The sequence below is a fragment of the Ambystoma mexicanum genome, chromosome 11 (assembly GCF_040938575.1).
Source record: "Ambystoma mexicanum isolate Mex_15411 chromosome 11, UKY_AmexF1_1, whole genome shotgun sequence".
Classification (NCBI taxonomy): domain Eukaryota; kingdom Metazoa; phylum Chordata; class Amphibia; order Caudata; family Ambystomatidae; genus Ambystoma; species Ambystoma mexicanum.
The window spans coordinates 911,478,761-911,502,754 of NC_090934.1; the positions used below are offsets into that span (position 1 = coordinate 911,478,761).

General features: G+C 45.1%; 1 protein-coding gene across 1 annotated transcript in view; it reads right to left on the reverse strand.

Moving 5' to 3' along the window:
• Positions 1–2,038: 2,038 nt before the first annotated feature.
• LOC138505068 (mucin-5AC-like) overlaps positions 2,039–23,994 on the reverse strand; it is a 160,365-nt gene continuing 138,409 nt past the window's right edge. The window contains exons 40-47 of the mRNA XM_069625391.1: positions 22,002–22,106; positions 21,688–21,728; positions 20,685–20,813; positions 20,485–20,583; positions 11,801–11,929; positions 5,953–5,998; positions 5,747–5,861; positions 2,039–3,879 (exon numbers count right to left, since the gene is read on the reverse strand). Of these exons, the coding sequence (XP_069481492.1) occupies positions 3,702–3,879; positions 5,747–5,861; positions 5,953–5,998; positions 11,801–11,929; positions 20,485–20,583; positions 20,685–20,813; positions 21,688–21,728; positions 22,002–22,106 (842 nt within the window). The 3' untranslated portion in view covers positions 2,039–3,701. The remainder of the gene's footprint in view (positions 3,880–5,746; positions 5,862–5,952; positions 5,999–11,800; positions 11,930–20,484; positions 20,584–20,684; positions 20,814–21,687; positions 21,729–22,001; positions 22,107–23,994) is intronic.

Here is a 23,994-nt window from a genome sequence, read left to right on the forward strand (position 1 = left end):
AACCATGTTTGCCATCCCTGAATGTATGCTTATACATTTGACACGTAGTTCAATTGCTCATGTTTGTCAGCTACTGCAATCAATCAAGCGCACAAAGACATTTGCCTTTTCCCCCAAAATGTGTTCATATTTTTGAAAATAAATTCATGTGCTCATGTTTATGAGATCAGCCAATGTATGTGGTATCCTTCATTCAATCAACATGGACCAAAAACGTTTGCTCTTCCCTCAAAGTGTTTGCCATGGCTACAGAGTTCTAGTCAAAATGGAGAGAACACGAAACATGCTCAGAGTCACGTACAGCTGCTCCCACATCAGACATGTACACTAAGAAAAGGGAAGCATGGCAAGCTAGACCTGCAAAGCATCTTTGCTTTCTGATTCTTGCTCCTGAATGGACATCTCACGAGAACAACAAGAGAACAATCGGGTGCTCCCTTCTTAAGCAATCAGCTCCAGTGCGAACAGAAGCAGGCTGAGGGATATCCAGCCTGCCTCTGCCTCTATGGGCAATGCGTTAGTACTTGCAGCTCTGTATGAATGCAGGGCAAAGCTCCGTGATTTATGGTCGTGCTCTAGGGCCTTGCACCCTAGCACCAAGTCAGTGTGAACACAGATCACGCTATCAGGCATCTCAGAGAACTTGTATTTACCGAAAGCCAACACAAGGGAGCTATTCCTGGACATTCTAAAAATAGGCATTGATCTGAGACACATCCTATTCAGAACCTGCTAAGGAATTATTATTGACTAAATGCGTTTCTAACAGACATGGGGCAGAATAAGGTCATGAAACGAAATTAACAAACTGCTTTGCAGAGGAAGTGACAAAACGTTCTTAAGCTGTGATCCTGTGCTGAAGATTAGAGGATGGCAAGGCGCCTTGATTTACTCTTGTAGGTACATTAATGGGTACCGTTTTTCTTATTTGTTGAACATCTGGGAATATTGAATAATGCAAGATATCTTTATATGTGTGTGTTCATTAGAGTATGGGTGTTTATTTTGCATAAGAGGAAGTAAAGCACAGAAGGTCTCAGAGTCTATTTGGGAAAAGACAGCGGCAAAGTTCCAGTTCCTCTTTTCACTTTGGCCCCTTTCTTTTCAGTTTAGAAGCAGAGCATTCTAGACTGGGAGAAGGGCAAAAGGGGAAGCTGAGGACATTACACGCCGCTTCTGCAGAGCGCATGCTGGGTAAGATTGATTATTAAACCTGACCAGTGTGCTTTGACAAGAAATGCAAGGGTTTGCGTGTGTCACCTACTACCTTAGCCAAGTTTGTTGTGATCATACAGTCTACCAAGACATTTCCTCCTACCCTGAATGTGTGATAATAAACTTGACAAGTTATTCAAGTTGTCTTGGGAGGATAGCTCAAGGACAACGTACTCGCCATGGAAGCAAGACGATGCGGAGCAACACAGGTTCGATCCCTGGGTCTGCGCTTAGAAACCTCAGGGTATTAAGCGTGGTATAAATAACCAATGATAATTATAAAGTGCTCATGTGTGTCTGCTACTGCAATCAACCAAGTCATGTGTGAGTGAACATGGGCTCCATTAACCAGTGTGGTGAAACATATATGCCCTTAACCAGTGTGGCGAAACATATATGCCCTTTCCTTAAAGTGTGCTAATACATTTGTAAAGAGATCAAATGCTCATCTCAGCTATTGGGCTTGAGCATGAGTTCCATCCACTAAACTTAGCCAAAGACATTTGCTCTTTTCTTAAAGGATGCTGTTACAGATGACATTCAAGTGCATGTCCCCAAAGACATTTGCCATGCCCTCAAGATGTCATAATAAGAATGAAACAAAGTTTATGTGGTCATTTTTATGAGCTCAGCTAAGTCATGTACCAGCCCTCATTCATTGAACCAGCATGTTGCTAAAACGTCTGTTCTTCCCTCAATGTGTGCTGTCACATTTGGCAAGACATTAAAGTGCGTGTATGTTCCAGCTACTGCACTTAACCAAATTGCATGTGATCACATATTTAAGTAGCATACCCCAAAGATGTTCACACTTCGCTGCAAGTTTAATACACGTGTATGGTATTGTGTTTATTAATGTATATAGTGCTTTGCGCCAAATCGCTTGACAAGAAAACAATGGTACGGAATAAAACATTGGAAAACAACAATGCTTATCGATTCAAAGAGAGATGATAAGTTTTAAGAGAAGTACAACATTAAGAGAGTGTGGTTAAGGACTGAATAGATAAAGGTAGAGAACTCTAATGCTTGAGTACAATAAAGAGAAAGCACAAAAGCGAGAGGAGGCACAAGGTCGCTTAGGGACAGAGAGAAGATGAAGAAATTCAGAGCGGAGAGAATAAGCTGGATAGGGGTAAGGGACACAAGGTAAGAGGGGGCCAGGAGATGGATGCATTTGGAAAAGGTGCACAAGAAATCATGATAACATAAGCATGACTACGAGGTAAGAATGGATTGGAGAGTGGATAGATGTACAATTAGAGAGACAAAAAAGAGCGCACACAGCAACAATGAAAATAGATTTTAGAGGTGCGAGTCTGGAGTGAGGAAGACCAATTAGTATTACTGAGCAGTAATCGCAACAAGATAGGACGGTATATGGTCATTGCATCACATTTTTTCCATCTAAAAAATGTGCATCAAATGCATTCTTTTTGGGGGGTCCACCGCCAAACCCACATTTTTTACCCTTTAAAATCCACCTGAACTAAAATTAACCCTTTACCGCCCAAAAGCATGCATTTGATGCACATTTTGTAGATGGAAAAAATTTGATGGAATGGCATTCGATGGAATGGCATTAGATGCAATGACCAGATACCGATAGGACCGGAGAAGTAAGTAAGAGTTCCGTAGTTCAGAAAGAGAAGAGAAAGAGATAAAGGGCCAAGCTTTAGGAATATTGTAGACAGGATAGTGACATGAGCAAGACAATAAGAAATACTGTCCTGGAAAGAAGGTTGCAAGCCAAATGACGAATTGCACTGGCGGGAGGCAGGAAAAAGATAGGAGCAGAACAATAACGAGGAGAAACAGAGGAAGCAGGAAGAATAGGATTTCAGTATTGGATACATTCAGATGAAGAAAATGTGAATCTATGCAAGGCTGAGTAGATAACAGACAGGAAGAGATGACTGAATGAAGTGAGTCAGTGAAAGTGAAAAAGGCCACACACATCTGTGTCATCCGCATCAAAATGACAGGACAAGCCGAAGGTTGCAAAGACGTGGAGAATACACTGACGTAAGTGGCAAGATTGAAAGTGAACATTGAGCTGCAAGATGGTAATAAGACTATGCAGGCCTGCTTGATGGCAGGATGGACAGCAGCCAGAGAAAAAGTGTGATGGGTTGCAGAAAGAAGACAGGGACATGGTGACAAATAAAGAATGAGCCGTGATATTACAACAGGAACCACATGGAAAGAGAAAGCGCCCTTGGAACTGGAGACCGTAGAGAAGGATGCCCAGGGTGCGGGCACTCTGGAGTGTGGACTGAATAGGCGAGCAATTGAGTCAGTCACGTGTTCAGCCCCAGTCCCAAAGGTATAGATGCGGCCGGCGGCAGTGACATTTCCACCCCGATGAGGTGGAAAAAAGCAGGGGGCGGTCCAGCCCTGCATTAGGCTACTGGTATGTATTGATGGGGACTTGGGCTTTCTGCTGGGTGCTTGACAATCGTTTTTCCTCAGGTGTTCTGCACATTTTAATCTCCTCCTTCCTCTCCACACGCTGTGCTGCTGCAGCCACACGTCAGCACATAGGGATAGGTGTAGACAACGCTGCTTGCATTAAAGCACGTGAGGTCCACCTGTTTCGGGATGGTCTTCTGCTCCTTGCAGCAGCTGCACTTCTGCGTCATTGTGTTCGCCTCGGTGGAATACCTGCCAGGACAAACATTCAAAGGGGACAACCATTAAAGCCTATAGTAGCTAGTCATGTCGTTCACTTGCGAGTCCATGTTCTCATAGCTATACAATGCTGAGACAGGGAGTGTCGGGTCAAGGGGTGGACTGGCCTATAGGGAAGGTAACAAAAGGACTGGGCTTGCTGAAAAGGTACATTAGGGGGCCACTTTGAACAACATTTCCAGAGCCTCTTAACTTCCCAGTCCACCACTTGTCGGGTCTTAGCGCAGTGAGTAACGGAGAAGCCCCCATGTTATGTGAGTTGCAGATACAGCGGGAGCTGTGCAGCCCCCCGCCCCCTTCGACCAAGTCTGCTCATACAACACAGGAGAATTGCCCTATCGCACTCCGAAAAGTCATCGACATGCGAAGGTTCCCCACACACCATATCAGTCGCCGCAGGCCATCGTTACAATAATTATATGTTAAAAATGCAAAGAGGATTTTTGACCACTACATTAAAAAGGAAGAGTGCTCCTAACACTGGGCAATAAAAAAAACATACCCATTGCTACAGTGCCTAAAAGTGGGAGGAACTTGCAAACGCTAGATACCCTCAACCATGTTCAGGTGGAACATCACATGAAGGATGAATAGGGGGAAAAGCTATACATGAACATGCAGGAGTTACTTTGCATGATTCCTGACAGGTTGTGGCCTGCTTTCAGTCTTTAGAGTTCATCAGGAGTAGCTGCTCCGACATCCATGTGTAATGGTGGCAACTTCAGTGTGGTTCCGCGCACTCTGGTGAAAGCAGCATGCGCGGCATCAGCAAAGCACCTTGGCCCAGCCTAGAGTCTCAGCCTGGTAGCTTTCCATGTGTTGCCCCCAGTACATAGTCACTAATCATACACCATTTATTACATGCATTCTCTAATGTGATGTACATGTCAAAGCGTCTCACAGCAAAAGAAGAAGCACCAGAATATTAGTGTGCACACATATCCACCTCCTATTAATTACGTTGGTGGCAGCTCCTTCTCTGTGTAGGTGGGCCATCTCTGGAACTGACTCCCTACCTCAATGAGACAAAGGGACAATGGCCCTCATTACGAGCTTGGCAGAATGGGTTTACCGGTAATGGTGCTGGTGCCGGTAAACCCATTCCGCCCTATTACAAGGTCTCTCGCGGGACCCGAAAAGGGCGCCTGGTAAAACCAGGCGTCCTTACCGTTTCCCCCGAGGAGACCAGGGAGCTAACAACGGGCCCATTATAAACGGGCCCGTTGTTAGCCCCCTCCCCATTCCCATTGAGCCCGATGGTTGCCTCCTTACCGCATACCGGGTCCGCGTTCCTCGGACGAGGATTTACCGGGTCTGCCAAGGTTGGGATGGCCCGGTAAGTCCTCATTTGAGGAACCCGGGCCCGGTATGCAGTAAGGAGGCAACCATGCCGCTAAATGCGGCATGGTTACCTCCAACCTCCTAATGAGGGCCAATGTTTTTGTCCTTGGCAACCTCTCCACAGCTCTCCTTCTTCCACACCATACGTTATTAAATGAGTTTAGTTTTGCTTAAAAATAAAAATCTGTATCTACTCTGCAATATCACATAGTGGATGTTTGCCCCTCTTAGCGGCTCCTCTTCAATTTCCATCGGATAATTTGACCGGTTACCTCTCCCCGCACCTTTCGTTCAAATTGCATAATAATTCGTCCCCCTCCGTTAATCCATTTCCTTTTGTATGTGCAAAGGAAGAGGTCACCTCTCTTGGATCTACACTTTTTATCCCTGAAATGAATGCCACTCAAGAGCATGGCCTGAAAATGGAAGAGCATTGTCCGTGTAGGACCGCGCTAGGTAGAACTGTTTGACACCTTCAGCCCCCCCATGGTAAACTTACATGGAGTTGGTGTTGCAGGTTCCATCACAGTAGGACAGCTCCACGGGTGCGGTTGAACGGCATGCGCCGATGTTGAGAATAGTGGAATTCTTACGAAGGTCGCAGGCTTCCTTGGCTAAATGTGAAAAGAAAAGGAATTTCACATTTGACTTACTGATATCACGATGGTCGTCATAAGCCCTCAGTGTCGGAGTACCCGTACTTACCTTTGCAAGTCTGACAGCAGCCATCGGGGGTGCGTTGAATGGATCCCTACAATGCACGAAGACATGACAATGAGTGGGGTTATTTTTCGAACAGATGCAGAGTAGGGTGGGTTAGCCATTTGCTTGCAAACTGCATCATACGATGACCACATGCATAGAATGAGAGGTGAGAAAAGTAGCCCGGGAGAAGACCAAGTGATAATTGTAATGCTGCGACGGAGAAGCAATGTGTGGATGGCAGTGTTTATACCGGGAGATCTAAAATATGATGAGTTTTGGATTCCGACGAGTTCTTTTCACTGGCTGAAGAGTTACAATGTGTGATGATCCCAAGTGGTGGTGGTCCAAGAGTGTTCTTCCTGGACACTAGTACTGCATGTGTCTGGCACTGACATTACAACACAAGCCTGGGGATATGTTATGTTTGGTTATGTTATTTGGCAGTTATATAGCGCCTTATGTATCATTGGTATGATCTCAAAGCGCTGGTAGGTTGAATGCCCTCGGGAACCAACCCAAACGAACTATACTTGTTTCAACGATTAGCTAAGCCTGAGCGCGAAGCCTAGTAGGCTGCAAGCTTGTCGGAGCGGCCTGCATTGGTACCCAGGAATGAGGACAGGGGTGAGAAGATCAGACTGCACTGCTATCTTGAGTCCTAAGTGTGAGGGTCCTCATACAGTTGTTTCTTAAAAAAGGGAGGAATCAGCTGTTGTCATCTGACTACCCTAGGATGAGCTCGGAAACCATCCATCATTCTGCAGGGGCGACCATTCCTCTTCAGGCGCTCACGTGGATCTTTGTTCGGGGTGCAGATTAATCTTTGCAAGCACAGCCCTTGGTAGACTATGAATGGGAGGGGTTACATTATGAAAGGGCACGCCCTTGTGACTAGGAAAACTGTAACACAGCCCCTCGTGGACTATGATTGGGAAAGGGCAGGTACTTGAGACTGCAGATCTACAGCAGAGCCTCTGCCTGGCTCACCGAGAACATCATTTGCATAAAGTACCAATTCTTGCCTAGACTTTTGCAAGTGTGTGTGTGAGATGTGGAAGAGTGCATTGTCTACTGCTTTACAGTGAGCTTAACATCCAAAGTTCAGACTGTACTTCCCAAACACTTTGATACTGTGATAGTGCTGTATGAGAGAGAAACCACTGGGTTCCCCCTGCTGAGACTTCAAACTGTTACCCGCAGATATCACACACATTTTACAGCCAATTTATTCCTCAGTACCCTATCTTGCACGCAGTAAGTGATCAGCATGTACAAATTCGAAATGGGATTGGAAAATCACATTAAATGGAAAAACCACTGGCAATGCCAACAGGTTGGGCTTTTGTGTAGGCATGGGAAAGGCACTTGCCAGGCCCTGCAGTAGTGGTATTAATTGCCATTGATGGTAGCAGGTGATAAACGATGGGAGCACTTGGGCATATAATAGCAGTGTCTGGCAAATATCTAACATCACACTCCGTGCTTATGGAGAAAAGCCAATGGCAAGGCCACCGGCCCGCACGCACCTGCAATCATGCACCATTCTCAAGGATACATCGCACAGCATCTCTGCCATCAGAATGCAGCTATCCCCCATGCCAAAAATTCAGTCTAGCTGGACCCATAATTGAGTCTCCTACTCTTGCATGCTCTCCAGAGGACTTCAAAGCACCCATCCATTTCCAAGCTCGATATGGGAGCTAGTAGGGACTTTACCACCCCTACCCAACTTCGCTTTGGCTAAAATGCACACACATACTAAACTCCTCTGAACAATGTTCCCACTCCTTGGACTTCAGTCCCCCGAGGTCATTCACCTACAGCACTTTGAGAGCATACCAATGGGAAAAGTCGCTATACAAATGACAAATTACAGTAATACCTATACACAAGCTAAAACTGTCTGCTTTGCCAGTGCTTGTTTTTAACGGGACTTCATTAAAGGATATGCATAGTGCTTATAAATTGACTGGCTGGAGGTATACTTGGTTAAGACATTTTTATTACATGAGTGGCTCATTTACTACTCCAATTTAGTCATTACCTCTCAGAAGACAGCTTTGAGAAAATACTGGCAGGCATTTTCAGTGCAAAGTTTAATGGTAAGGCTTGAATAAAGCGAGCACAAAGAGGGAGGTGTTTTGGGATGGGAGGGGCAGGAACTGGGGGGGAATGGCCATAGAGTTTAGCATGGCCATGGCCAGTCAATTGGGGAGGGGAGGGTAAGCAAACAACACCTACAGGTTTTGAGTTCCTCTTCGTATGCCATTTCTCCCTAGCTGTACTCTAATTTAAGAGTTTCAGCACATAGGTGGAGCTAAAGCACCAATTAATAGCTCAAACTAAACAGCTGTGCACGAAGAAGGCCTGCTCAGTCTTCTCAGAGGCTTGACAGCAGGGTACAACACGTGGGGACTCTGCGCCTTAACTCCATTTCATAAGCAACACAAAATGAGGTGTATTTTACATCTGGTGACTAACAGTCATATATTCATGTAAGTTGAAATAGTATACACGATGGAATGCATGGTGTAGGAGTAAGAACATATTGGGCAATGACTTGTGCCAAAAGCATGCTTTGGCCAGTGCAACTGCAGACGTGAATGATGGGAGGAAAAGAGACACACGTGGCTCCAGCCTCCCTTGAGATTAGTAGTCGCTACTGCCCAGAGATGGAACTGTAATATAAGTCAATGGCATGGTATATCACTAGTTCATTTGTTTTATAAAGTGCTTACATTTAGCTGAAAGCGTTACGGAAAGTGTCTTTGATGCACTTCCCTTTTCTGATCAAAATGTATAGTCAAGCTCTGATGATGAAGCATTGGCCATATCCCTAGCCACAGCCAGGTTAAGAAAGACGCACAGATTCCAAGTGTTAAAATCACATTTTCACTGTCTGATCCTTGGCAAACAATGTAATCTTACACTGATTTAACTGTACAACTTGGAGTCCTTATAATAAGTAATTAAGTGCACACTTTTTGAAAAAAGACACCCATAGAATGGGGAAAATGTTATGATTGAAGTTACAAAATGGTGTATCCTTGTGCGCCTACATTAGTGGCCCCCAAGTCCAACACCTGGAACAGTCCAATATCACTTGATTTGATTGGCAGATCCGTAGTCTCACCAGCTAGTCAGTGTCCCAGAGATTCTAGTCTTGCAGACTAACTGCAGCAGAACTGACATTCATGTCCTCCTCTTTGGCTGCCATTCACCAAAGCTTCTTGGGCCATCTGGAGTACTGCCCCACTCGAGAATGCGTGAAACACTTCACTATGCCTTATTATGCTATGTTAGTGCATTTTGTTATAGCACACCTTCTGCCATTTTCACAGATTTTGGGACCTTCAGGAGCTGCAAAAGCCAGAGAAATGGATTATTGTACTCGCAGGGGGAGCATGCAAGGTTGCTTTGTTACAGTGTTGACGTGTGCAGATCTGCAAAGGTAAGGCTTTCTGCCAGTGTAAATTTTATATATTTTGTGAGTTGCCTGGAGCATTGGTCAATGCTTGCACCAGGTTGCTAAGGCGATTGTTTGGTTGTATGCAGGTCTGTGAGAAGTGCTTTGCCTAAGGAGTGTGCGTGTTGTTTTGGTGTACCTGTGGTGGGTCAGTTTGGAGTTTAGGGAAATGTAGTGGAGACATGTGCCTTGCGATGGTGTGTGGTTCATTGTGTAACCTGCGTTGTCAGGTAAAGTGGTTAAATGATTTTGAAGTGGTTATTGTTACCATAGCTTTCTCCATTCAGTGCTGAATTTGATTACATAGACCCACCAGACAACCGTGTGAATGTGTGGATATTAAAGTGCGTTTTAGCCAGCAACAGCAGACAGAAAAAGGAAGTGTTTTGCTTCCACTTGTTATTGCCCGTGACTCAGCTGGGAGCCAAAGACCGGAGGAGTGATAGACAAGTGGAGCAATTCATAGGGCAGCTAAGGAGCAGAGGAGAGTGACTCACCAGAACAGCACAGGTCCAGTGAGGCAACAGACCAGAAAGCATTGCTTTTACCTTAGTTTTATTTCCTTCTATTTCTTAGATGATTTAGTGCTGCCTATACTCTGAAACGATTGCACTGGAGCACAGCCAGGTGGGAGAAGTAATGCGAGGAGGGAGATTCGAACTTTGAGCATTTGTTTGGTCATTTACCATTGACTGTGCAATGCCAAGCACATCTCTGTGGACGGATTCTCTTTGAGCTGGCTCTATCAAGCAGTAATATCAAGGCTTGCCCTGCTATTGTTATTTCTAAATATTATGCAGTGTGCTAATGGCTGAATTGCAGCTGAACATGTGTTACTGCTATAATAAAAATGCCTTTAAAAAGTGTGCCTTCAGACACTTGATTTATATTTGTTTCTTGCTATGTGGTCTGGTTTAAATAAGCCTTGACAAAGTCAAGTGGTCGAAGCGGGTGTGGGAAGTTGGGAGCGGTGCTCCGCTATTTTTCGAAATTATGTTTTACTGTTGCAATACTTTAATTTTTAAAAGAACACGTTCAGGAATGGTTTCATTTTAAAATAAAAGTGTAGGAAGATGTTGAAACTTGCACTGAACGTTCCCTTAAACAGCAGACACATTTATTTAGGGGTTTGTATGGCATGTTGGGATGGGGAGGTGGAAGCGTCATGATGGTGTTTTCAGGGAGCAGGGACAGGCCAGCAGGGAACATAGTTTTACTACCTATTGTCATACACTTCGACCACTGACAAAGTCAACAGTTTTGTTTTGTGTACAGGTATTATGTAGGCAAATGCCAGGCACTCCTTGTATATGGCCAGGTATTCACATCAAGTTACATCTGTTGCCACCCTACGACCAGGTAATATCGCTATAGCAGTGCTGGCAAATGCATATCCCATGCCTACACAAAAGCCCAAAGTGTTGTCTTTGTTAAAGCTTGCATTCAATGGAAGTGACTGCAGCCAGAAGGTTACTGGCAACTATAAAGTGGACTTGCCCTGAGTATTGAATGTCAGTTTCGCTCAATTAATGTTTACTTATGAATATGTATGAAGAGAATGGGATACCGTAATAAAATATAGTCAATATAAAGGAATACTATGCATGCATTAAAATGACATGTTTACCTACTGACCCAGTTTAGAGCATAGGCAGCTCTAATTCAATGCCAATAACAATATGTTTAAGCTATTTTTGTAATTGTGTGTTTTAATGTGAACGATGATTTACAGATAACACTAATAAACATGTTGTAAAGAGATATGTGTGCCACTCAAATATTGTTTTGTTTAATTTGAATGCACATTTGATTCAAAGGATTCTATTCATTAAAATATCATTTTTAACACTTTTGTTGAGGACGAATCTAATGCCATTGGTTTCATTATTCCAGGCAATGTCTATTCTAGCTACAATGCAAAAAGCCAAGATCGCCCACCAAAGGCTAAGTCCTGTGGTGTCAGCAGAAAAATTCAAACGAAAAGAAGTGAGGAAAAAAATGTTGAATTTTTGTACTTGATTTTTTTGAATTTTTAGCAAATGAATATATGCGTACTGGGGTAAGGGTTTATATTTTGGTAGGGGGAATGATCCAGGGAGTTGGGGGTTGCTGCAGGGGGTGTCCCTTGCATTTCAAGTCGAAAATTCAAATAAATAAATGTGGCATGTGCTGCCTCTGTGATTTCTATTCAATCTTTTCATGGGCAACCAAGTCCCATCGTACCCCGCCCTTTCACTCCACAACCTCTCTACTCACCCGTCCCACCATTTCAAACATTCCATTTTGGATGCAGCCAGAGTACCACTAGTTCCTTTTCTCCACTTCGACTACTGCTCCTGCTGTTCTTGCAATGAGTACACCAGAGATTTAGAAAAAAAGTACCTGTACACAGTCGTCTTCATTAAGGGCAGGGCATGATTTCATCACTGTGATGAGCTCAAAGTGACCGTTGTTCTCTTTACAGTTATAAGAGGCACACTGGTCATTCGGTGAGGTCCAGGTGACTCCAGCCTGAAAAAGGAATTCAAAGGAGGCTGTGATTTAATTATTTAATTAATTAAGCATGTTTAATTCCACCTGTCTTCACTGTTGAACAACTCAAATACACATTACAGAGTGTGGATCCGTTCTCGTCCTCAAGCTCCAGAGTAAAGGGGTGCTCTATTTCAGCATTAAATCAATATAAAATATAAGCCTGATCGAAGGGAGCTCCACAAGATGTTCAAATGATGTTGAATATACGTTCTTAAGCGACACATTCACAAGTAATGTGCTGCCCATGGAGATAGGAAAGCTATCCATGGCAGACCTTTATCAGGAGGGACCTCAGTGAGGTGACCAATCACGTGGAATCCCCAAAGCGACCAGCCAGTGTTCAATGGAATAGAGTTGCTAGGGTTTTCTAAAACTCTTATATCTCCTGGGATCATAGAAATATACCCTGGTGGGAATCCCATGCCCTAGGCAGTGTCGAGGTCAAGCAGAGTGACTGCAGCTGGGTGTTCTGTGACTTGCTGTCAGTTTGGCATGACAATCCCTGTAACGAAGAGCATCCGAGGCAGGCTACTTAGTAAAACATCTAAATGCAGCACATTTGATAGCCTGGTGGCTGTGCCATCTGATCAGAGTGCTACACTTTGTTAAATACTTTCCGTATGCTACGTGGTAGTAATAATAATTTATATAATTGCACCTACAACCGATACGTTCATGTTGTCTGGCATTCATGGTAAAGACCTGAAGACTCTCATATGCGGTGTGGTATAATGCGATATTGTCTGGATTCACTAAGTGTCAAGGCCAGTGGATCAATGGCTGCAGCTTGGCCAGAACTAGAGGGGTAACACACTACAAGTTCCAATATCTTGCGTATCAAGTCTCCCATTACGCTGGTTACAGATTGTACTGAGGTCCAACCTGGTGCAAAGAATGATTGTCTCTGAAACTGTATTGATCCAATCTGTAGAGCGACTTAACTATGTATAAAAGAGACTGTGACAAATTGGACTCTGCCCTGTGGGAGTACAAGGATGTGTAGAGGCGAAATCTCCTACTCTGCCATCACACTCCTATAAACCGAGAGCCAATCCAATCATAAAGGTAAAACAGGCACAGTTAAAAGATTTGGCAGTTTTTCCTTTTGTGGTAATGTGGGCCGAGTGGAGGCTATGCTCCTTAGAGGGGTATAAACGTGATTCAGTAGTGATCCAAACAGCAAAGAAAATAGGAACGCCCAATCAAAGTTCTATCCGCCTGTTGTGCAGCTGAGGCATGGCCATTCTGGTTCCTGTACTGTCATTTGGCAGGCTCAGCCCATCTGGCCAGAATACATGTTAGCTTCCACAGCTGAGCTGACAAGGAGCTGACCTTAACTCAGGCATAGCTTATATTTAGAGTCTACCCTGCCACCAGCTTGGGCTACTTATGATCATCATGCTTTTAGTGCAGGGGTATATATCTTAAATGCAGACCCTGCGCTGCAGAGACTTGGCTGTCACTGCAGCTGTCAAATAGGCTGCTGTGACCTCTGAACCTACTATGTGCCAATGGTAGAGCAGGCACTGCAAATTAAGATATGGATGCAGCAGGACAAAGATACACACTGTGCCTTTGGCATGAAGTTTATGAAAGGGGATTCTGATCAGCAGATTACCCTTTCAGAGATGGAATTACCCACATCATATTAACATTAATAAAAATAAAAAAGCCAGGTCATTCACATTCTTGACAGATGGCAATTCATCACAGACACACATACAGTTAGGGTAGTATGCTGGCAGTATGCTGACTATACACCATGTGCAGTGGCTATAAGAAACCATGCCACCTACTGTAACAGGGTGGGGTGCCCCTTGGGTTTTTATGAATCTATGTGCATGGCACCTTTTCACAACAGGCCTGTTGCTCATATTTGCAGAGACCTGGGGTGTTTTGCCCCTTTCCTGTTACTTTCTGCGTATTTGGACTGCTACGTTCTCTAAGAGAGTGGCATCCCCTACATGCTCCCCCCTGCATGGTATCCATTCTCTCCCCCCATTGCATACACCCTCTTGCATTGCAACACATTGTAGACAGAAGCATACATACACCACAACATCTTTGGGATGCTTTGCTCAATAATACATCCGATCCCCTCAGCACTCGTCCATGTACATGATGCTTTGGTGAATTGTTGTGACTGTCATTAAACACACAATTTTATAAACAGCTAGAATTGTCCCCTCATTGATAAAGACCACACTACTCTATTCAAAAGGAGGCATCCACCAAAACCTCTATAAAGTTCTACAGCAGAGCTCGCAAACCACAGGCATTGGGCTACATACTCATCCATCGCGCTCCTAAAGGATGATTGAGGGTCAGGCAGCTCAGAGCTTGCCACTTACCATACAATGGGCCTTATGACAAGTTTGAAAGTAAATCGATGGCATATCCATCGATTTACCACCAAAATCAACTACCGTTACCTCCCTTCTGTCCCATGGACTTATCCTGCGGTTACAAGTGGTGGCACGGTGGTGTAAGTGCCCATATTTGGAGTCCTATAATTTTTCAGAATTAACACGAGCCGCAATTCTGCTGTGGTAATACTTATCAAGTTTGAAAGTAGGGTGGATGATTTACCTGCAGCTATTTGCTGGAGGAATATCCTCCACCTTAACGCGAAAAGCGTGCAGTATGCCAGTGTGGTGATAATGTGGCAGTAACGGAACTACTGCCGCCTGCTGTGATGAGGCCCAATGAATGGTACATCCGTGAACGCCGGTCTGAAGGCAACCCTCTGGGGTAGGAAGCACCCCAAGTACTAAGACAAAGAGTTAGTACGCCAGTGTAGCTCACAGAGCACACAGGCGTGCATAATACAGGTTGCAGCACCAATCCCCTAATATTGAGCTTATGAGCAGCACAGCACGTCTCTGAGCCTTTTTCCTACACAGCATGAAGTCGAATATTACATAATCTGTAAGGGAGGATAGCTCCGTGGCAACGTACCAGTCTTGGAAACAAGACCACGCAGAGCAACACAGGTTCGAATCCCGAATCCGTGCTTAAAAGCGATCTCGGCATTAAATGCGTTAGAAATAACGTACACACGTGTATAGGCGCATAATAAATGACCAATAAAATACAATTTATAGTAAAAGTGTTTTTTGTTCCTCAAGCATGGGTGGCTAAATATCGGAAAATGTGAAATCATTTCGTTTTATATAGTACTTGCCATCAAAGAACCACATTTGAAAAGTGTGGAAAATGAAAGATGTATTTGTTACACAGTCAAATAAAAGATATTTTGTATCAACTTTTGGGGAGCATAAACGGCAGAATCGGCTCCAAAGTAGTAGGTGAAAATTCCTTTTGAAACACGTGTTTGCTAATAAAACTAACCTACAAAAAAGCATATTCAGGAATGGAGAAGTGGCTCATTTAAAAAGCATAATTAAGAATAAGAAGTCAGTGAAAGGTGCGGTTCTGGTGGTCAGAGTATAAGTGGAGTTCTTGACTCAAGGCGTTTTTCAGGGGGAGACACTCCATTGAAACAGGGCCTGATTCACAGAACATTTGCCTATGGGATTGTGCCATCATTTAACGTTTCTGTGAATCAGGCCCGACTCACACTTTGTATCTACATTTTAAACACAATGGGCCTGCATCACAATACGTTTCAATGGATCATTTACCAACTGAGTTGTACTTTCGTCATTTCACACTATATTGTTACTCTATGCATTCAGCCCCCTTCATTTTAATCTGAAAGAGAGAACATGTTTCATCTGGTTTCCACTTGGGGGACTGATTGATGGCACAGCTTTGTCGTGCCCCATCCTTCATAAACAACAGCAGCAAGCCTTTGTTATGTGGCATAGGTACACAGGATTATACTGCTTCTGTGATGTGCAACAAGCAAGGCGTGTGCAATGCCACTGAAGGTAGTGATTCATTGTGTTTTGCAGCCAGCAATGACAGCCTCTGCGGGGCCAATCTTATCGACACAGTTATTAAAAAAGCCATACGTATCGAGTTCAGGCATTAGAAGATGTTACTTGGAAGGAAAGGCATGCCCTAAAGAGACAGAACACTCTTTTGGAGCTGATTGGTGCATGTGGGGGCGGGCACTCACTTTCGCAGGGCGCTGTTCCTATCCGAGCATTAACTCTTCTTGGGCAGGCACCATCTGCACAGGGTACAACGTCCTTCAATTTTTTTTGGGGGAGGGTTAAAAATATATATATGGGATGTGGGTTTTTGGTAATAGATAAAAACTGAAAGGGAATGGGGTTTGGGGGGACCCCCCAAAAATAAATGTTAAAAAATTTGATGGGTTTTTTCGATAAAGAATTCGCGGTTCAAAACCCTGTGAAAAAACATCCATGATTAAATGACATGGAACCCTGCATAGACATGTGATGCCTATTGTTTCACTCGGGTGTTTTTTCGATGTGTGCACTTAATGCTGATCTGGGTTACTCCAAAGAGCGCGTATAGAAGCCAAAAGATGTGCATCAAAGTTCCGAGAGATTAATAGCGGTATTGCTGACAGCACTAAGGACCAGATCATCAAAGTTTGGAGCAAATGAATTCCCTACCAATTTTCTTGCTTAGATAATAAAGAATGGAGCAAACCGGTTTAGCCAGGGTTGGACTGGGAACCAAGAGAGGCCCTGGAAATATTTTTCAAAGTGGCCCCATATTGACATTTTCAGTAAGCCCAGACATCTTCTTACGGGAACATTTGGAAATACCACACAAAAGGGTCCAAAGGTGCAGAGGCCTAACAGTAAATCTCCAGAGTTCCCTATAGGGCAGTCCACCCCTGATCAGGTGGCAGTATGAGGAGAGTGCAGGGCTGCTGGATGTTGTCTCATAACTTAAGGCAGTTTTCCATTAGAAGAAGAAGAGGAGGGCTTTGCTGTATGCTGGCTGGCATTAACATATGGGGCTCAGATAGGGATTTGGAAGAGGAGATGTGAGTGATGAGCACTAGATGTGGTAAGTGAAGTCAGAATCTATAATGCTTTGGACTTATCTGTGGTCGTCTGTGTGAAATAGGTAATGCTGTTCTTACTCCCCTTGGGCAAAAGGTGCTCACTGATGTGAGCTGGGATAGGTATTGTGTAATGCCCTGATGCTATGTGCATAGAGATACGGTTGTGGTGGGGCTGAGTCTTATAGAGGTTGTGTCATTCTAGGTTGCAGGGTGATAGTTTTCTTGCCAGTCGTCGTATATTGGAGGCTGCCTGGAGGCTACCTGTTTTCTATTCATGCTGGCATGGGCTGCACCATAGGGGAGTTAGCAGAGTTTCAGTGTCAGAGGCCATGGATGGTTGAAGGTGGATTTGCACTGTGCCATGGTTTTCATCCCACAGAGATGATTTGTGGTTATTACTTATAGTTGTGTGGGTGGGCCAAGGAAGACTGCAGTCTGGTCCTGTCAGTGGATGAGGCAGTGTCCGATGACATCTCCCAGGCTGGACAGAAACCACCAATGAATGTGCCAACAACATAAACAAAGCACTATAATTGGGTTTAGGCATCCAATAGAGATCTTGGGCTGGGGATTATGGGTTTGGTTGTTATTGGGATATGCAGAGTCACGTGGATGTGATCACATGTAGGAACTGGCCTTTCATCACTGGCAGTCCTGTTGCGATACATTATTGAAAATGTGTGGGTCAGCATGGGCAGCTTTAGAAGCTGGACAGAAAGCAATGCAAGAAGGTTGAACATCTTGGGTTCTTGTCATGCGGTAACAGTTCCAGCCCAGGGATATCTTTTTGAGAACTGCTGTTGGGCCATTAAGGCAGAGGAGTGCAGCAGATATCAGCGATGTGTGTTCCTGAATCCTAGTGCATTGTGACTGATTCGGGATAAGAATATGTGCGTGGTCCATGGCCTCTGTTCTACCATTGTAGCAGATACTGGGCCTCATTACACAGAAGGCAATAGGGGATTACCGGCACCGGTAAGGGCACCGGTGCTGGTAATCCCCACCGCCCTACTACGAGGTACCTCAGCGGGTCCTGTCCTTAACGTGTGGTTAGACCACACGTTAAGGACAGGACCCGCTGAGGGACTTCAGTGCAAATAGCTGGCACCTGTGCAATGAAAAGGGGCTGGCATTCTGGGAGGCAGCACTGTCCCTCACTATGGACGAAGCAGAAGCGCACAAGCCTTCTGCTATTTCAGAGCCGCTGGACATTTATAACAGCAGAAGCAGCATACCAGGGCAGCCCTGTGTGCGCAGCCCGTGATAAACTGGTGATCTACTAAAGAGGAGGAATGGGGTTTTGAGCGGGAGTCTGAGCTCCCCCTGATTAATGTGACTGCAGCAGTCTGGGGCGAGCGAGCAGCTCGGAGCTATCTGGGCAGCCCGCTGCTGCCTCCAGCCCAGGCCAACCCAGCAGCCAGCCAGCCAACAACAGTACACTACACTATCCACCCCCCCAGACTCCACCCACCGGAATGACCGCCACCAGCATGCAATCTTTTTCTTATTCTTCTTTTGTGTCAATGTGAAAGCAAGGTGTGAAAAAATGCATTTATTATACGTCGATACGTATAATAAATGCATTTTTTCACAACCCCATTATGGAACCACCACCAACTCCAAGTCAGCTCTGTTCTCACCTGGTCGTTCATCGCTTCTTGTTGGAATACAGAAAGCAGACAGGCTTGGCTGCTGCCTGCTGCCTGCCCAGATTGTGTAGAAGTTAGAATAGTCTTGACTGCAGGCACGTGCAGTTCCCCGGGCCAGTGCCCCTCATCATGCGTGCAGGTGTGACCCAGCATCACCATCAGCCCAGCCCTGCAGAAAAGCAATGTGTGTATAGCAATGCACAGCCAGGCATGGCGGGCAATTCAATGCGAACCACCAGGGCTGGCTTTTGCGCCCTTTAATTTTGTATCCTTCCGCTATGTGCCAAAGAGGCCCTATGCCCCAACGCCTACCGGGGGATGTCCCGGTGTTGGGCCGGGCAGTTCAGCCCCGGGTTTATCCCCAATTTGTATTACCTGAAAATGTTTGCGGTTGGGCCAGAATAAGCAGGCAATTTGATTCACTGTGTTTGTTGCTTAACTTGAAAAAAATGTAGTTGTTTTTCAGCCAATGGCGTGTCCAGACTCTTCTGACTGGGGTGGCCGAAGTGGGGCACTGACTTATGCAGGAGTGGCATGAAGTATATATATATATTTTTATATATATATATATGTACACACACACACACACACACGTATGAATAACATTCATTTACTATTTGTCTCCACTACCCATATCTACTTCAATTACGAACATTAGTGTCTTACTTTCCTGCGCTTAAAGTTTAATGATCAAAATTTTGGATAATTGGGTGGCATCTGGGGTGACCAATCAGATTCCAGGGGTAGCATGTGCCACCAGAGGCCGCTCCCTCGACACGCCAGTGTTTACAGCAAACACAGTTAAGAAAATCTGATTCGCTTTTGCTCTTGTGCAAACCTTTTTAGATTATGTGGATAGGGACAACACTTATTTGCCACATTCTCTATGATCCCGGTCTACATATTGTGAATAAAGACTGCAGCGTTAAATGCCCAGTCCTGCTCTGACGTTATGCGATCCATCACCGGGGCGCGTTAGATACACTTTGCACAGATGCAAGTCCAAAGGCAACAATTGCAGAACTGCAAATGCTGTACTGTTTCATTTCATTGTTAAACCAGGGAAATGTTTACACTGGTGAACATGCAGTGCCAAATAGCTCTGCACTGATGCAAAGACCCTGATGCTTAACATACTTTGTATTATTGACAGATAGCTAGAGGGTCGTTCAGAGCCAAGACAGTTAATTTCCTGTGTCCGCCCTAGAAAGGGGAGACAGGGGCACAGAGGGGCACAGAGAAGACCCAGTGTATGAACTGAGATCTGCTCTCACTCCACAATGGGAGGCTTCTGCCTCCTCTCTTCCTCTCCCCTGCTGATTTCCTGTCTGATACTCCACTGGTCACCTGGCTACCCTTTGATTTCGGGCCCAGGTCCCTGCCCGCCTAGTTGAACACCCGCACTGCCTCCCAGCAACCCTTGCACTTTGGTCTGTATCTGTAACCCTACAGTCCCCTACCTGCCATTTTGGACACCTGCTGTCTGCACTTACCATTGCACCTGCCACCTGCTGGCCACACTTCTTGTTATTGTTTTGATCCCATGTACAGCAGTGACCTCTCCCCTTTCTCCTGGCACTTTTCACCTCCCCCTCCCCTGCACTTAAGTGATCTCAATGTCACTTGGCCCAGTAAGATCGTTGTTTTTGTTCTCCCTCTGTTCCCCCTTCCTTGCCTCGTTGCACCTTGAAATACTTGTGCATAGGTGCGTTACAAATGCCATATCATATCATATCATATCATATGCCGGCGACACAATGGAAACTACATTGGCACAATAATAATGACTATTTAGTCAAAGATTAAATCCAACTGGCAATCTGCTGTAATTGCAGGGAGGGGTATGTTGACATACCTGCATGCTGCTCTAGGCTTAGCATTTAGTCACATCAATTGATTTCACTTTTGGAGGGTTTGCCAGGGCCACTTACCATTATTTCGTGCGTGATGTTGTCTTTTGTCGTCACTGTACATGACACCTGGACGCAGGTACCACAGCATTTCCCTTGTGTGTCCTTGTACGCGTAACCCTGCAGAGGACACGAGAAAAGGGTTAGAGCATGAGGGGGGCATCTTTGGCATCACCAAACATACGGGAGACGCTGAGAAGCGGCAGGTTTAAGGGTCTCACCAATGGACAGTCTTTGCTGGGGGCAGCGTCAACACACGCCACCTGGTGCAACGCTGAAGTTGTGTTTATCTTCACTGCACAGGTGCAGTTTTGACACACACCTGGTAACGGTGGGATTATTGCTCCTGGCTGAGGGAAGAGAAAGGAAAACACCTTGATTTTCATTACAAATATATTTTCAATCCAGTCTCTTGACTGACACTAAATATGCATTTCACCACAGACTATAGAAAAGACTAGCCTAGGTGAGGAGGTGTCATGTGAGTGTCCCAGACAAGAGGTGATAACTTGTACCGAGGCAACTACGTGCATGAGGGGCACGATTGAGAATCAAGGGAAGAGTGCACGCAACGCTGCGACGGTGGTCCAGCAAACCTGCAAGTAATCTACCTTTATAATGCAGATTTATTTTTTTATTTTATTCTATTATTTAAAGTGAGAACCTAACTCGAGAGCAGCAGAGCGCTATACAGAGTGTGTATAGCCAGCAGTTGGGACGGAATATTTTAACAGTATTTTGAGTTGAGGTCTGTGCATTGGTATGTGGGCCCACCGGAATTGTGTAACTAGATCAATCTGCGTGATTTAACAATTTAACTAAATGATTCAACGTCTCTAACTGTTAAAAAACGGGTAAGGTCACCCCAAAGCAGAATGGAAATATGTAAGCATTTTAAAGAAAACATTTGATCCATGTACAACTGCAAGAAACTATGACAAGTCTTTAGGTAGTGCAGCTAAAATCACAAGTCATTGAAATTGATTTCTGAGCATCTGGGTGAACCTCTTCTTCGTTGGTCATTGGAATTGATCAGGACAGGGGTCCAAAATCTTCAGCCCCCCCAAATGACTCAGGCTGTGTGCCCCATTGGCCCTAGCCAGCATAGTCAATGCTGAGGGATTATTGGCGTCTTAGTCCAAAACATCTGCAGCGCCTCAGGCTGTGCCCCCCTGACAGCTTGAGAGCATTTTTTCCCAAGTTATAGACAACCACCATTCTTACCTCGTACATGGCACCATTGTACACGCACACAGGTAGGGGCTCTGTGGGGAAAATAACATAGATCATTGTCCTATGCGCCAAAGAAGAGCGTGGCAGGTGATTGTCTACATCACCCACTTCATTCAGAAACAGTCTCACACCAAGAGAGCTGACCTCAATTGATAACCAGGTCATAAAATAATAGATTAAAACCCCAATCATGTTGATGCGCCAACATATGCATGGCCCTCTCATGCCTTCAAATGCTTTGGAGTTGTTGGCCCAGTAGGCAACGGTTTCACCCAGAAAGAGTCTGTACAGTGCCGAAAACTTACCGCAGGTGAAATTGAAACAGCAATCTCCCGCCAGCTTGAATGGTGTGCTCTTGAACCCCAGAGGGCACGTCAGCGTTTTCTTGGAGCAGAGGCTGGTGTTGCACCCTGTAGCGAAGAAAGAAAAAAGGAATTACACAGACGGTGGGTAAGACAAGCAATACTTCATGAACAGTGCAGTGATTTCCATTCTTCAAAGGTTACAGAAGGCAAGTGTGTATGAACTGGTGAGGCACCACTGTGTACCTGGAAATAGCACAACACAAAGCAATGCCACTGTCTAAAATTCACTCCCAGTTCATTCACTCCCAGTCTATTCACTCCCTGTTCATTCACTACCAGTTCATTCTCTCCCAGTTCGTTCAATCCCAGTTCTATCCACATGACACACAAAGAAGAAGCCACACATGTAATAATAAAATCCCATGTTTGTGTAGCACTGCATGCTGTGCACCACCCACTTATAGGGGATTTAATGGACGGGGTTATTATTGCTGTGTCTCATGGTACTCAGTTCAGAAACCTCCTAAGGAGGCCGAGCTGGTTATGCCCAGTCAGGTATTCAAACCTGTGTCTTCTGGATGTATACTATTTCTGTGGTAGTGAAGGAGTACAGCACTTGAAGAAAAACTGCAAGGTCGTGAATGGACAAACTAAGTGCCGGGTGGGGATCATGCACTTTAAAGAGGTCATGTTTGTCAAAAGTGCAATTAGGCAGCAGGGAGCCATTACGTGTTGACATACACGGAGGCGGCTGCCCACCGCCTAATTCTTGTCATTCTCACGGCAGAGTGAAAAAGTGCAAGGTAAAAAAAAAAGCTGCAAACGCGGCCTCTTGCTCTGCATTTTTGCACTCCGCTGTGTAAATGCTGCCTGGCATGCAAGCAGGGTTTAATTGTAATTGTACACGATGCCTAACATGCATGCCTGCATGTACAATGGATCCCTATGGGGGCCTGTCTTCTTTATGGCGGTGCATAAAGCAGGTGGACCCCATAGGGATCTCCAGCATTTTCGCCGCAATGCAGCATTTGTATGGTGCAGAGGAAGGGAGGTGGTGGAAACGCAAGTTGTGTTTTGCCCCTCCTCTCCGTCAATCAAATGCTTGAAAATGTGGCATCGTGAGACTGAAAGAAGCTAACTCCCTACTCAAGGCTTTTACACCTCTCAATTACGCTACGCCATTGACCAACATGAGCTCCTGATTGGTTACCTGGTTTCCCTTTGGGTTCCATGTCTGCTGTATGCATACCAGAGTTAGGGAAATCATCCAGGGATGCTGATCGACTGTGTAGGAGGCAGATGGGCAGTAGTGGCTGTAAGCATCCGGTCAGCAGAGAGGGCTCCTTAGAAGTAAAATACTCGAAGCTGGCTTCTGACACTCAATATTTGTACACGTCTGCTTTACTTTGTGCTTATAGAAAATACTAGTCTCCTGCACGGCTACCACAAGCTGGGAAAATACATTTTGTATGTTGGCAGTTAAGGTGAAAGTCCAGCTGGGGCAGAGGCCGCGTTGTCCTGTCTGCGAGAGCTCCACACACACCAGGTCCGGCTGACAACTTAAATAACTCTCTGATTTAATTCACGCCATTCACATGGATTTCAAGTGAATATCTTGATTTGACTTCTGAGGGTAGGACTAGAGACCCCCGAGCAAGTACAATGTCATGGAGACAGGCCAAAGTAGTGCATGCACTTTACATAACACATTTTGTTCTGCCCCAGTAAACACCATGCCGTCCGTGACTTTTCAATGAAGATGCACCAGAAGGCTGGGCACTGGCTCACCACTGTTGAGTGCCTGTGCATGCCCACTTCCATTGTCACATGATGCTGGAGGTGCTTGTGCACAAGATCTTTTATTGAGGAAAGTTGACGGTCCTCCTCGATGGCAGACAGAGTGAGGGTTGCACCGAAAAGGCTGATGGGACATCGGGGGAATTCAGTAACACATATTAGAGAACTCCTGTACCTGCGGGGTCTAGGTAGATGC